The sequence below is a fragment of the Fistularia commersonii genome, chromosome 15 (assembly GCF_037954325.1).
Source record: "Fistularia commersonii isolate RoL2024-O1a breed Wild chromosome 15, RoL_Fcom_v1.0, whole genome shotgun sequence".
NCBI classification, from domain to species: domain Eukaryota; kingdom Metazoa; phylum Chordata; class Actinopteri; order Syngnathiformes; family Fistulariidae; genus Fistularia; species Fistularia commersonii.
Genome location: NC_141298.1, coordinates 12639324 through 12649420, shown reverse-complemented (window position 1 = coordinate 12649420; position 10097 = coordinate 12639324). Strand labels below are relative to the sequence as shown.

The following is a 10097-nucleotide window of genomic DNA, read 5'->3' as shown; positions in this document are numbered from 1 at the left end:
TCCACACTTCAACCACATCATCAGGACTTCATTCGCTGCCACTGACCTTCAGACCTCCAAGTATTTCCACCTTTATTCGACAATAGAAAACAAAAGACCTGGACCTTCAGGACCAGGGGCGGGAAGTGGACCTAAACTTTCACTTTGTCAGGAGACAGGAAAGGTCAGGAGAAGTTTCCTCACTCCACGGCGTCCAGCTGCCCGTTGATGAGTCAGGTGACCGCGGCCTCCGAGCAAAGGGAACATTGAGAGGATCCAGACCAACCTTGTCCTTCTGCCTTCTGGAGCGACAGGTTTCCATGGCGGCAACAAATCAAACATGGTTATGAAGTCGATCACCTGGTGGTGGTGGTGGGGGGGGTCACATCTGAACATCTGACAGGAGACCAAGGAGGAACATGTGAAAATAGGTGCATCTCAGGAGGTCCTGCATCTTCTCCCATCCCCACGGCTCTACAGCTTCCTGGACCTGTTGATGAGGAGCACCATCACCTCATCCTCCTGGTTCTGCCAGTGGTTCTGCCAGTACCTCTCGTGTCCACAGGTCTCGCACACCTGAGGACAGAGCGGACCTCAGCTGGGGCGGAGGTTCCGCGGGGTCCGAGCGGGGCCGAGATGTCCTCACCTGCTCCACCTTGATGCAGGTGCCGTCCCGGCGGCGCAGTTGGGCCCGGGTGGGGCCGCAGCAGACGGGGCAGACGGCGAACAGGGACATCAGCTGGCTGCGGCCCACCAGGAACACGTCCGAGGCCCCGGAGCTCAGAGGAGACGCCGGGACGTCCTCCTCGGACGAGTCGCGGGTCGTCTCCTCCTCCCGGTTCCACGGGACGTCCTCCGGGATCTCCTCCGGCGAGGAGGTCCTCGGGAGCCTCCGGGTCTGGGTGGCGGCGCTGACCGTGACGGGCTGGGCCTGCACGGCTGGGACACGGAGCGGGGCTTTGGTGAGAAGGTCTTCGAGGAGGACACGGAGACAAACATCTGGGCGCCAACCTGTGGACCGGAGCGAAGATCTCAGGCGGGATCCGGGCGCTGCCGCTCCTTCTCCTCCCTCGTCCTCGCTGCCAGAGTCTCCCACCACCTGCGGGCCAGAAGGTGTTACTCGGCCAACTTCGCGGCGGCTTGACGACGCATGCGCACGGCGCCATATTTGTAGTCCGGATAGAAACGGAAGCGCAGTTCGCGTTTCCGGTTTGGAGCCGCCGTGCGGATCCTCACAAGATGGCGGCGGTCTCACCTTTATCATGATGCTCACTTCCTCCTCCTCCTCCTTGGCGACGGCGGAAGAAGAAGAGGAGGAGGAGGAGGACGCCGCCGCGGCCGGAAGTTCCCCGGCGTGGATCGACGGCACGGCTCCGGCCAGCAGTCGGACCCGGTCGCGGCTCCGGAAGCCCATCTTCAGCTCCATGACGTCCCCGGGGACGTAGTCTTCCTCCCGGAAGTGCGCCCCGCACACCACCGCGTTCTTCGTCACGGACGCGGCGGTGAAGTCGCGCCGGCGCGTCTGCACGAAACGCACCCACGCCCCGAACGCGTCGCCGTGTTTCCGGCGGTCGGGGAAGATGTGGATCCGGTGTCCCGACAGGCTGGAGTTGGAGCAGCCCGCGCAAACGCAGTAGTTCGGCATGGCGTCGAACCGGCGACCGACCGACCGTCCGTCCGTCCGCACGCGCTCCGGGGCTCGGCCGCTTCCGCTTCCCCTCACGGCCCGCGCGCACTGCCGCTTCCCCGGTGTGACGTCACAGCTTCCCATTTCACGGGGCCGCGGCGCATGCACACACAAGCGGAGGAGGCTGACTGAGGAGCGTCAGGCACGGAAATTCACTGTGTGTGTGTGTGTGTGTGTGTGTGTGTGTGTGTGGTGTTAAGAGCATTCTCCTGCCCCTCTCAGATCTTCTTGAAGATGTCCGAGGCTCCCGCTGATCTCCATCCTCTCTGATCCAGGTCTCCTCTGCTTCTGCTGGAAGTTCTGACCTGTGTGGTGGAACCTTGAACCTTTTCTTCTTTATGGTGTCTGAGGTGAGGATGAGGAGCAGATGATGGAAGAGGTTCTGCTGAGGAGGAGACCAGTGACGCCTCTTTGACATTTTATTGGTATCGGGCTGGAGGAACATCGAAGGAACATCGAAGGAACAGACAAATGACCGGTCTCGGAAGGAGCCGCCGGTCCAGGGATGTTCTCCGTGGAACCAGGACTCTGCCCTCCCCCAGACAGGCCACTGGAGTGGGGGGAGGGAGGGGGCATGCACAGGTGGAAGGACCAGGAGGGTGAGGTGAGGAGGTTCCACTTCTCCTGAGGAACATCTCAGGACGACTCGAGGTCTTTCTAAGTAACGCTAAACCAATCGGTCGGAGCTGGAAGGAGGGGGACCTTCATTCCGCTTCCTGTGTGACGGGTCACGTGTGTGGGGGCACGGGGTCAAAGGTCATAAGTTCAACATCTACAACATTAAGAAGATCAGGATGGAATGTGTGACACAGCATGGAGGTCAAAACCAGGGAACCATCAAGCTCGTGATCATCTGCACCCCTTGGGGTTGCTCTGAGGCGGGGACTCCTAAGCGGACCTTCACCGGGTGGAGCTGGAGGTGGGCTGGGGGGTCGGAGATGGGCTGGAGATGGAGATGGAGATGTGCCGGAGGACTCAGTTCTTCAGCACGGCGTCGTACATCTGGTAGACGTACTGGGACACCTCGGGGGCCCGACACTTCAGGGACAGCTGTGGACACACACAGTCAGAACCTCCCTCACCCACCGTCTCCGCCGACCTAGTTCCGATGTTCGTGGCTCCTCGGCGAGGAGAACCCGAGCCCGCGTACCGTGTAGTTGGGGTTCCCCGGCTGGATCCGGAGCTCGGCCAGGATCCAGATACCGTTGGTGAGCTTCAGGGACTGGTAGAGCATGTCCTGGCCCTCCACGTTCCTCTTGGCGATGGTGTAGATGTTGTTGTTCTGCAGCTTCCCCGACACGGTGTCTGCGGACAGGAGGAGGACGGGCGTGAGGAACCGGGCCGGAGCCGGACGGCGAGCTCTACTGGACCTGAGAAGGCTAGACACCGGGAGCTAACACAGGACGCTTCTACTGGGTTCTCTGAGCCGCTCAACTACAAGCGAGGAGCTTCTCCTGGGACGGACCAGGCGTGTCCTTCGGGTGGACAGGAGGTGAAGTCCTCAGAACAGCATGGATGTGGAGACAGAGAAGACAAACGTGACCCTCAGACACGAATCCCGCCGAAGGTCCGGGGGACCTTCGCTCGTTCATCTACGGTCGGATGCCCGGAGACATCTCGCCGCTACCGGGGCGAGGGGGCGGGGCTTAGCCCGGACCCGTCAATCATCCTCACCTATGGACCACGCAGTCTTCTGTAAAACCGCTGACCGTCAGGAAAACCTGGAGAGAACCCAGGTAGGAGAATTTCTTTTTTTGTCCTACACAACGTTGCTTCTGAACCCAGAGACCTTCCAGTGCGTCCAGTGTGACCCGCCACCCGGCGAGTGCCGGTTCTACGTGAAGGACTTCATTCCGGCGGAGGTCGGGGATGGACCCGCTGAGATGGATGGGGTCGGGACCAAGAACTGACCTGCGTTCAGGTGACACTCCTTGATCTGATACTGCAGCTCGTTCTCGTTGGGGATGTCCTTCCAGGTGGCCAGGAACACCTGGCGCTCTGAGGGGGAGGACACACCTTCAGGTTAGACGGAGGAGACGGTGGTCCATCAGGGGGACGTCAGAAAAACATACCCATCTTTCCGTCCTCCACGAAGAAGACGTTAAGGGGGATGAGGACGCTGTAGTAGAACACGTCGATGTTGTTCTTCACCGCCACCTGAGGAGGACATCTCGCGTCACCCTGGCCGGCAGAAGCTGACGACAACCCTCTGTGTGTGTGTGTGTGTGTGTGTGTGTGCATGTGTTTGCACCTGCAGGTTGTTGAGGGGGTCCATCTTCATCACGGGTCCGATGGTGTTCAGGGGCAGCGAGATGTCAATGCTCTGGCTTGGCATCAGGGGCGTGTGGATGGGTAGGGGGCTGGTGGGGATCACTCCAAAGCTGGAGACACACACACACACACACACACACACACGCACACACACACGCACATGCACAACAGACTCAACCACTGCAGGACATGGAGGTGCAGGACATGGAGGTGGAGCCGGTGGACTCCACTGACCTGTTCTTGTTGAATTGGATGGCAAAGTCGGTCATGTGCTGCAGGGCCTTGTTGGTGAAGGTCATGTCCATGTACATGTGACCCTGACGGCGTGAGAAGGTTCCAGAGATCTCCAGGCCCTTGGCTTTGACCGCCGGGAGCCACACCTGGGGGGAGGAGACACATCAGAACCTTCACCCTGACCGCCTGGTGCCTTCAAGGCCTGTCCGGTTCTGGTTCCGCGTCCAAGCTGAAGGTTCCTTTGGCCTCTGGACCGGGAACCGTGCTGACAGGATGGTGGACCGGACCTTCTCTGAGGCGGTTCTCTGCTTCTCCCGATCTGAGGAGGACTCACCGCCTTGGAGGCAACGTAGCCCCCGGTGGAGATGGCCATGCCGGTGGAGAGCTCAAACAGGTCATTGAGACCGCTGCTGACGGCCGGAGGAGCCGGAGTTGGAGAAGGAGCGAAGGTACTGGGGACAGAAGACGGGATGAAGTTCTGTCCCACCTGAAGAGACAAGAACACGTGGACAAGGTGAGAGCAGAGCCAGGGAGTCCCCAAAAGAAGTTCTGAGAAGGCCAGATGGTCAGAGGTAACCCTGGGGCGCGGAGAAGAACCAAATCAAGCTGAGCACGAGAAGGTGTGAAGTTAGTCAAGGTCCTAAGGACTCAGGAGTCAGCGACGTTCTGCCTGCCTCTGCCCGGGTCTAAAGGCTCCGACCTGGCGCCGGACCTCAACCCCAAACGTCCACGCACGGAGATGTTTCTCCGAGAAGCTGCGATGGAGGACTCGGCTCCAGGTCGTCTGGGCTGAGGACCACCAGGAGCGGCTTCACCCTGACCCGGGACCTTCAGCGGAGGCTCGATCCACCTGCGCCCAGGAGCCCGGTCCTTCTGCGGTGGCCTCCTGCTTCCCGAGGCGTCACCGTCCCCTCCTGACCCGAGGATCGGGCAGAAGACGGGACCAGGGGCAGAGACGGGCAGAGCTTCCGAGAAGTTCCGAGCGGAGGTGTGAGTGCGGCGGCGTTGTAGGCGTGTGGAAAGTTAGCGTGAAGACATGCGGCATGCAGACCACGGCGGGAGAACTTCACTTACAGCTGGACTTCCCCCAACACCTCCGCCCAGGTCTCCCCCCAGCTACAGGAGGACAGGAGAGGACAACCCCAGCGACCATCAGACACACACCAGAGACAGAGAGAGACCTTCTTAGCAACCCAAGCCTTCAACAGGAACCCTCCTTGACCCTCAGCCCGACCTTCAGCCAGACCCCCCACCCGAGACAGACACACTGCTCCGAAGAGGTTCTTCACTTCAGCAGATGTTCGGGAGGAGGAGCCACAGCAGACCCAGGAACCCTCAACAGTCCTCGAGCAGTTCCGCCAGCACTACTCCAAATGTACTGCGATCAGTGTGTAGGAACGTCATGATCTTCACCTCCAGGAGCTCAACCTGAGCCCTGCTCCCCTGGTAGATGAGTGAGGGGGAATGTCCACCTCCATCTTTCTCCTCCGATGGACCCACTGGACACACATGATATGTAGGTGTGTGTGTGTGTGTGTGTGTGTGTGCTCACCAGGCTGTCCAGTCCTCCACCCAGGAGGTCCACCGCCCCCATCTGCATGGAAGACACCTGTGGCACATTGACGGGCGGGCCCAGGTCCAGGTTGAGAAGGTCCCCCAGGAGGTCCCCCTGGCTGGGGATGACATGGGGCTGGTCCATGGCGGCCGGCGGCCCGCCGCTCACCGGGCTCTCTCCTGTCTCGGCGCTGGGATGGAGACCTCCGTCAGGACCACGGATGGGGTCTCTTCAGAAGGTGTGGCGGAGGTTCTGACCTGCTGTGCTGGACGGGCAGATGTTTGCGGTGGATCCCGTGGCTGCCCTCCACGAAGGCGCTGGGGGGTTTGTGGTAGACCGAGGCCAGGGAGCCGATGTGGCAGATGAGCTCGTCCAACAGCGTGGGCTCGATCAGGTCCGTCTCCTCGGAGATCAGGGGCTTTTCGGAGAGGACCACCTCCTTGGCCGTCACCGGGTCGGTGGACAGCAGGCGCCAGTAGATGTAGCCCCGGTCACGAAGGTCCGGGTTGTCCGAGTCCTGAGGAGACCAGGAAAGACGGATCGGTCCCAGGGCTTCGGGGAACCGTGAACCGGACGGGCGGATCTGCTGGCGTCACCTGGGTGGCCAGACTGAGGACCTGCTGGACCAGCTCCTGGGTCTCAGAGGGCTTCTTCAGGAACAGCTTGACAATGGCCGTCAGCAGAGTGAGCTGGACCTGGAGGGAAGTGCGGTGGTGTTAAGAAGGTTCTGGAGCCGCGGGAAGCCTGAGGCTTGACAGGAGACCGTCTCGGACCAGACATCAGGAGCGCCTGGATCCGAGCTCCACCTGGCCCGGCCTGCAGGCGAAGGTCACCTGGGTGCTCTCGTCGTGGAAGCCCTCCAGGAAGCTCTCCAGGAGCTCGTCGGCGTTGTCGATCCTCTCTGCGTACTCGCCCACGATCCAGATCATGGCCGCACGGGCGTCGGGCTCGTCCAGGGAGTCCAGGTTCTCGCACAGCGTGGCGATGATGCTCTCGTACCTGGAGAACATCTACATCTCAGCCTGCGTGTGACGGACCCCTGGGAACGGAGGTCAGGCGGTCACCTACTTGTTGGGGTACTTGCGGAAGATGTCCCTGATGACCACGATGGCCTCCTGGACCACGTAGTTGACCTTAGTCTGGATCAGGTCCAGCAGGGTGCTGACGCAGCGCTCAGCTGATTGCTGGAGAAGAACAACATGAAGGAAGAATTGATATAGAAGGAACCCTAAGCAGAACCCTGGGGTCTCGGAACCCGTTAGCCCGGGCTGACACCGATCTCCTTACCTCCACCTTGATGGCGCAGCGTCCGATGGCTCGCACGGCCTTCCGCACAAAGTCCACGTCCACCTCGGTGGCGTACTCCTTCAGCTCAGCCAGGACCTGCACGGGACCCACAGACGTCAGGAACCTTCTCCCTCGAGGATGAGGAGTCTCCCCCCGTCCCGCAGGTGGACATCAGGAGGTTACCTGGGCGATGTTGGCCTGCGAGGCCAGGCGGATCATGATGTCCAGCTTCTCCAGCTTCACGTAGATGGGATCGTTGTACTTCACAAAGAACACTTTGATCTCCTGCTTCAGGATCTCCGGCCTGCAGAGACAGACCACAGGAACCCAGGTGATCCAGAATTTTGGCCACCGCGAACCATGGGGACGTGACATGAAGCGGTGACGATGGCCTCCAGGAGAAGACCTCTAGAAGTGTCTGACCAAGTTCTGGGTCAGAGCCTGGGCGGGTTCTTCACCCACCTCTTCTGGACGATGAGGTTGATGTTCCTCAGAGCCACGTACTGGACCTCGGGCTCCCCGGAGAGCAGGGTGACCAGCGGGGGTGACAGCTTCTTCAGCAGGGTGTTGTAGTAGTCGGAGTCTTTGGGCAGGAGCTCCAGGAACTTCATGAGCACCTTCACGGCCGACAGGACCACGGCAGAGTTGGCGTGGGACAGTCGAGGAGTGACTCGCTCACAGATACTGGGGAGAACATTAGAGGAGGGTCACCACACACACACACACACACACACACACACACACACACACACACACACACACACACACATAGGAGACCTCAGGACTACCTCTGGGCCTCGCGCTCATCCTTGGGGTTGTAGTTGGACAAGCAGTCCAGGATAAAGATCTGCCCCCACTCCGTGCACTCGTTGAGGGCCGTCAGCAGCTTGTTGATGTTCTGAGGGTTGAGGTCCAGCAGGTTGCTGTTGGGATGGGACTCGCTGATCTCCGACAAGGCGGCCACGGCGTTGGCCACCACCTGTGGACGGAGGGAGGAGGTCACAGGTGAGGCCGGAGACCTTGCACTTCTTCAGGTTCCGGGGGAGTGAGAACTTCCCCTTCTTCTGACGTCCCATTTTCAACATCACGACCGCCCTGCTCAGAACCTTCTCCGGCCTGATGAGGACCACTGGAAGCTTCCACTGACCATGGGGTTGGAGTCCGCAATGAGGTCCCTCAGCGAGTCCAGAAAGCCCTGGTCCTCCACCATCTGGGCGTTGATGTCGTGGAGTTTGGCCACGCAGACGGCAGCCGTTTTCCTGACATAGGGGTCTTCGTCCTTCAGACACTTCCTGAGAGGCTCACACAGGTATTCGGTGATCTTGTCCACGCGGATGCAGCCCATGGTCCTCACGGCCAGGGCCCGGATCAGAGGGTTCTGGTCCTCGCAGTCCTGGAGGAAAAGAGCAGCGTGAGGTCCACCAGGAACCTGCTGAGAACACGCTTTACATCCAGTCCCATTCGGGCCTGGAACCACACCTGGACTTCAGACACAAGGAGACCAGAAGACCCCAGAAACTAGAAGACCCCAGACCCGCGGACTGGCGTGTGGAGGTCTGACCTTGACGAAGCTGTTGACGGCCATGATGGCCATGTCTGGCTGGCTCTTGGCGTAGTTCATCAGGTAGAGGTAGACCAGCTTCTTCAGCTCCAGGTTGTCTGTCTGCATGCAGTTCACCACGTCTGGGAACAAAGAACTGGAACGACAGGAGAACCGGGTCACCTGAGGTACCACACCTCAAGACCTCCAGCCCAGTGGACTCTCATCTTCTGAAGTCCAGAAGGCCTGGAGATGAAAATGGTCATGGAGCAGATTTTGCTCCATTGTGTTGGAACTGTGTAATAGAGAAAGAAGAAGATGGGCCCAACGAGGGCTCCACCTTCTACCTTACCTGACGTCCTTTCCGACCGTCATGGCGGCGATCACCTTCTTCACCGCCTCCTTTCTCTTCTCCTTCTTTTCATTGTTGAGCTCTGCCTTCAGCTCGAAGATCTCCCCTGCAGGAGGAACCACCAAAACACACTCCGGTATGGTTCTGAACACGCATACAAACATACACACACGCAAACCACCTACCTTTCTTGTTGGTCGTGAAGTACTTGGAGTCCGTCATGATGGTGGTCCTCAAAGTTCTGTGAAGAAGATCATAAACAGCCTGCTTAGAGATCCAGGTCCACAGAACCAAGGGTCCAGGATGGTAGAGTGGTAATATGGGGGAACAGCTTCTGGATGTCAGGCTAGACCTGGACCCAGGAGCCTATGGACCTGGACCTGAACCTGGGTGGATAGATCTCTACAGGCCCACGAAGATCTGGAGGGGGGGGGGGGGTCACCGGGGGTCAACAGTCCGCCCACGATCACCGGACACACACACACACACACACACACACACGGTGAGGCGTTCAGGACCCCCGAACGGCCGGCCTCCTTGGCCGCAGTGGACGCTCGGAGTTCCGGGGCGAAGTGAACACAGCTAACGCTCCTTTCCGTCGGATGTCCCGTTACCGTGTTTTCTGCCGGTAGAGATCCCGGTCCGACCGGTGGTCCGGGACCCCGATGCTGGGACCGTTCTGGGTCAGAGCCACGGTCCGGTGGACCCGGTGCCACCGCGACAACCCGGCCGGAAGACGGCGGTTGGCCGCCGCTAGCATTAGCTCGCTGCATGCTAGCAAGACGCTTCGTCTCCGTTAGCATAAAGCTAACAGGCTAAGAACCGCAGTGTCCGAACCGGACCGGTTCCCGGGGGCGCCGCGGCCCGGAGCCGCTCCGCCCGCCGGGACGGGACCCGCTCGATGCGGTGACCTGGGTGCGACCGCAGCAGGGACCGGGAGCGGTGGCCCGTTGACCGCGGACGTTAACGGCTCCGGTTCGGTCGGAACCCGTTCCGCCCTCGGATGGAGAACCGGTGCGGGGGTTCTGGCGGCGGGACGTCCGGTTACCTGGCGTGATTCCCGGCGGCGGACGGCGGAGAGGCGCGGGGCGAACCGGGTCCGGGCTGCGGAAGGAAGATGGAGACTGGACGGGTGAGGCGTTCAGGGACCGCCGCCCTCCTCCGGACACCGAGGCAGCCTGAGACGTTCACG

The 10097-nt window shown here is 60.5% G+C and overlaps 2 protein-coding genes across 4 annotated transcripts; both read right to left on the bottom strand.

The window, feature by feature from the left end:
- Positions 1-57: 57 nt before the first annotated feature.
- On the bottom strand, positions 58-1769 carry LOC147226573 (uncharacterized). 2 transcript variants are annotated; one of them, XM_086161007.1, is made up of 5 exons: positions 1235-1769; positions 991-1078; positions 626-918; positions 470-555; positions 58-375 (listed from the first exon to the last, which is right to left on the bottom strand). In XM_086161007.1, exons 1-5 carry the CDS (start codon positions 1748-1750, stop codon positions 336-338), a joined length of 1023 nt encoding a protein of 340 aa, XP_086017133.1. In that variant the 5' UTR covers positions 1751-1769; the 3' UTR covers positions 58-335. The 2 variants fall into 2 exon arrangements, with proteins under 2 accessions (XP_086017133.1, XP_086017134.1); XM_086161008.1 differs by lacking the exon at positions 470-555 and having other exon boundaries at positions 58-469.
- A 303-nt stretch (positions 1770-2072) lies between these two features.
- LOC147226572 (AP-2 complex subunit beta) lies at positions 2073-10079 on the bottom strand. Of its 2 annotated transcripts, XM_086160999.1 has the most exons (22): positions 9954-10079; positions 9091-9146; positions 8906-9011; positions 8575-8710; positions 8161-8406; positions 7802-7992; positions 7476-7697; positions 7197-7317; positions 7014-7109; positions 6795-6910; positions 6560-6725; positions 6323-6421; positions 5984-6243; positions 5724-5916; positions 5246-5287; positions 4506-4658; positions 4172-4317; positions 3918-4047; positions 3739-3823; positions 3578-3664; positions 2817-2971; positions 2073-2716 (listed from the first exon to the last, which is right to left on the bottom strand). In XM_086160999.1, exons 2-22 carry the CDS (start codon positions 9125-9127, stop codon positions 2642-2644), a joined length of 2862 nt encoding a protein of 953 aa, XP_086017125.1. In that variant the 5' UTR covers positions 9128-9146; positions 9954-10079; the 3' UTR covers positions 2073-2641. The 2 variants fall into 2 exon arrangements, with proteins under 2 accessions (XP_086017125.1, XP_086017126.1); XM_086161000.1 differs by lacking the exon at positions 5246-5287.
- Between the last annotated feature and the right edge of the window lie 18 nt (positions 10080-10097).